Source organism: Wasmannia auropunctata, unplaced genomic scaffold, assembly GCF_000956235.1.
Source record: "Wasmannia auropunctata unplaced genomic scaffold, wasmannia.A_1.0 LD336055.1, whole genome shotgun sequence".
NCBI lineage: Eukaryota > Metazoa > Arthropoda > Insecta > Hymenoptera > Formicidae > Wasmannia > Wasmannia auropunctata.
The window spans coordinates 232,178-236,462 of NW_012026835.1; the positions used below are offsets into that span (position 1 = coordinate 232,178).

The 4,285-nt window shown below is 32.3% G+C and overlaps 2 protein-coding genes across 2 annotated transcripts in view; both read right to left on the minus strand.

Annotated features, from left to right (window-relative positions):
- LOC105450767 (membrane metallo-endopeptidase-like 1) overlaps window positions 1-2,206 on the minus strand; it is a 9,660-nt gene extending 7,454 nt beyond the window's left edge. Inside the window, exons 1-3 of the mRNA XM_011690767.1 lie at window positions 1,515-2,206; window positions 1,207-1,331; window positions 130-240 (exon numbers count right to left, since the gene is read on the minus strand). Coding sequence (XP_011689069.1) covers window positions 130-240; window positions 1,207-1,331; window positions 1,515-1,534 — 256 coding nt within the window. The 5' untranslated portion in view covers window positions 1,535-2,206. The remainder of the gene's footprint in view (window positions 1-129; window positions 241-1,206; window positions 1,332-1,514) is intronic.
- LOC105450766 (membrane metallo-endopeptidase-like 1) overlaps window positions 1-4,285 on the minus strand; it is a 22,952-nt gene that overhangs the window by 7,511 nt on the left and 11,156 nt on the right. The gene's annotated exons all lie outside the window — the stretch shown is intronic.

Sequence of the window (4,285 nt, forward strand, 5' to 3'; positions counted from 1 at the left end):
TCTCCTACGCAATTTTGCGTACGTAAAAAGTATAATTATATTGATTACTCGAATGACAATATTTAATCTTGTTAAAAAATTATATTTAAATTGATAGAAAATTTAAATTTGGCTATATATTTTACTCACCTATGTGAATGCATTCAGGTGATAAACAAATATCATCGTATTTCATTTTGTTTGGTATCATGTTCTTTGATATTTCCAAATCGTTTGACGCCTCGGCTGTAGATAGAATGTCTTTTTACATTAATAGTATCTGTTCTCGTGCGGATACAGATGCGATTGCAGATGTCAGGAAAATTGCATAATAGCGAGAAATTAATGGGTACAAAGCATGTATGATGCACACAAGCCGTGATAAAACTTAAATTGCATACAGAATGAAATTTGTGATTCCTACCGTACGATAGATTTTGTTTTGATATTACATTTAAAATTATAGTTTTATTTTGCAAAATAAGTGATCAGAAAATAAAACATTGTTATATTATATATGTATATATATATATATATATAAATTTTTAATATATATACATATTAAAAATTTATATGCTAAAAATTGAAAAGTTAAAAAGTGCCAAATATACCTGTATTTAGAATTATATAAATTGCATTTTATAAGTGTTCTTCTTTTTCCAAATTCTAGAGATGTTTAAATAATTTGTTTCTCTGTTTTTTTTTTAATGAATGATATATGTTTTATTATCAATCCGAGACAAAAGCATATATAAAAAATAACATTCAATATTTTTAATGATTTATAGGTCAATTCTAAGCACAATCATAAGGTTCGTAATTTGTTCTTGTAAGAGTAAAAATTTAATAAGCATTTAATGACTAAATGTTTATAACTTTACGTAATATCTCTACAGACAACTTTTTGCTAGTCGCAAAATTTACGAGAAATTATGGGTACTTACAAATTATCGTACATCTTACGACACGCAATTACAATTTCAGTTATAAGTTCTTACAATTTTTACAAGAATAACTTAAGCGTTACGATTCGGCTTAGAATTAAAATAAAAAGTAAGAGCAATTTGTTTAAAACTACACATGATTAAAAATTTTTTCGCAATTTCGTAAATTTTTAAAAAGCGCAAAGTGCTGATCTCGTTTCTGTGCTTTTCAAACAATAATGCATTTGCAACATATATCAAAAATGACTCGTTGCATTATAGGTTGCTATAAGAGTACACTTACTGGTCCTGGAAGTGATGTTGCATTTTGTGTTAAGTGCCAAAATTGCGATGGCAACCGCCAAAACGATGCATAAGAGGAACCCGAAAATCGCTATCACCGTTAATCTGCGTTCTAAACTGGATCGTCTTTTTCACCATGTCGAATTTTTACATGAAAAAAGAAATCAAAAAATGAAAATCGTTAAGAATTGACACAATCAAAATTACATTGTTCCTAAAAAAAATATGTTTGGCCTGTTGTTTTTTATTTTCGTATAGGACCGCTGTTACTGTGAACAATTTTTGTTTTTGATAATTATTGTTACTTACCTGATAACGGTTTTTTCCATGTTATTGGTTATCGTGATTGGATTAGTATTCTCTATGTCTTGCTGAGGTGTATCTTTTTTGTGATTCTCACTAGCACATAACCACCTACTCTTTCTGTGTTTTTTCTTTACGTCCCGGTTTTTAATTTGATTCAGAGATTCACAGTCGTTTCTAGAATGTTAACGCGGAGACTTCTCGTGATTCGTGATCGTTATGTTTTTCTCGTTTTCTCAAAATTTATCCATTAACTAGTCGACTCTTTCCGATGGAAATAGAAAAGAGAAGGAGATTGTAGTTTCAAGACTTTTGAAATCTAGATACCATTAAGTTTGGTATCTAGATCTATTAGAATATAATAAAATAAAATTTCAAGCATTCAGAAATTATAAAATTGCCAAGAAGAGGAATTGGTTTGCAAAATTTGCTTAACTTATATATCTATCTATCCATCTTTCTTTTAATTAGATAAAGCAAAATTTAAAACAAACAATTATCAGATTTACTAATTCTATAGTACATTCCTACACAGCCTGGGCATTTTGCTTATATTCTACGATAAATTCTCTTATACTTATGTTATCTCTTTCTTCTTATTCTCAATTATTACTTGCTCTTTGTTCTAAATCGTTTCCTCCACTTAAATTCTCTTATCCCTTCCCTTTTGCTCGTCACTAGATCTGTTAGTATTAGACTGAAGTATTGCACGTGCTTCTGATTGTATATAAACGTCCTCTCCCACCCTACTGATTGTGAGTCATCTCTTCTCTCTCTGTTTCTCTAGTATGCAAGTTCAAGCGTTTTCCAAGTGAAAACATCAATTTCAATCACTTTATGACAATGAATTACTATGGAAATTCGAAGAAATTGTACCCAGCATATTCATTGTGTTATATTTCAAAAGAAAAGGAATTTAAATGTATTAAACAGTGCATGATATCTTAAACAGAACTTTTTTAAGTCTTTATTTTTGAGTTCTTAATATTGTAGGATATATTTGAAGAAATTTTCGCGGTATGTTGTAAAATATTTTCGATGAAATTTGATAAATTCTTCTCTGCGAAAAAACGGAATTTTTTTCTCTTTTTCTTTCTTTTTCTTTTTCCGCTTTGTTCGTTAATTAATTCGCACAAATATTTTTCAAGTTATATCTTTACCATAAATACCGAGGTGCGACTTAATTTTAATGATCCAATCACGTTTCAATAAAAATACAATTAACAATAAGAAATCATGAAAACACTTTGGAGCTCTATTCTTAAAGTCTGAGTTTATGCTTTGCATATTATTGATTCAGTTGATTTGAATATCAAGGAGATATTTCCTAATTAGGATGCTTGAAGAGTCTAATTTGTCGATTCGTTCACGACAATCTGACGCACGTTACAATGGAGCAATTTTGTGAAATCTATTATAACAGAGTGTAAAATTGTAGCCGTTTATAAATTCTGTAATGACGTGTGATATCATAAGACTGTTAACAATGTAATTCATTTGAACGTCCTAAGAATTTGAAATATCAATCCTTAACTACACACACTTAATTTGTGTAAGTATTTTGGCAAAGTATACTGATTATTTATAATTCCTCATTTCTGTAGTTAACATAATAAAAACAATAATGAAATATTATGTATAAATTTATCTTAATGATGTGATTATATTAAATTGGACATGAAATCAAGACACACACGCACACACGCACGCACGCACGCACGCACGCTACGCACGCTACGCACGCACGCACGTCACGCACGCACGCACGCACGCACGCACGCACGCACGCACGCACGCACGCACGCACGCACGCACGCACGCACCACGCACGCACGCACGCACGCACACACACATGCACAGGCACACGAGGGCAAGTCAATAAGTTCTTAGAAAATCTGTCAAAGAGCACTCGTAGTGTTACATTACTTTTTAACAAGTAGCATCTTTCAGCTGATTACTGTAAAATTTTGAGCGGAATTCATCGCATTGTTTCATTTTTGTAAACGATTAATGCGCAAAACCTTTGTATTTTTTGCGAAATGGAAAAAAACGAGTTTCGTATAGTGATCAAACATCTATATATGATAGGTTTAACGCCGAAAGAAATCAAAGCCGAATTGGATAATGTCATAGCACATCTGCACTATCGTTTGCGACTGTATACAATTGGGTGAATGAATTTAAACGTGATCGTACATCCACATGTGATGCACCTCGTTCTGGACGTCCAATTGAGGCTGCTACGCCAGAAATCATCGATAAAGTTTTGACGATATTGTTTTAACTGATCGACGAATGAAAATGCGCGAGCTTGTTGAGGCCACAAGCAGGTCACATGGCACAGTGATTTCAATTTTGCACGAACAATTGGGTATGAAAAAGCTATCGGCAAGATGGATGCCGCGTTTGCTTACTGTGGATCATAAGCGCGATCCCGGCATCGATGGTTCAACGAATCCCGCTACGAATTGCTTCCCCATCCAGCATATTCGCCAGATTTAACCCCCTGCAACTATTTCCTGTTTCTAAACCTGCAGAAATGATTCAGAGGAAAGAGATTCACTACCAGAGAGCAGCTCATCGCCGAAATAGAAGCTTATTTTGAAGGGTGGACAAATCATATTATTTGGACAGCTTGAAAAAGTTGGAGAATCGTTGGATCAAGTGTATTGAGCTAAAAGGAGATTATGTTGAGAAATAAAAATGAAAAAAATGTGTTTTACTATGTTTTTATAAAAACTTATTGACTTGCACTCGTATATATATATATATATATA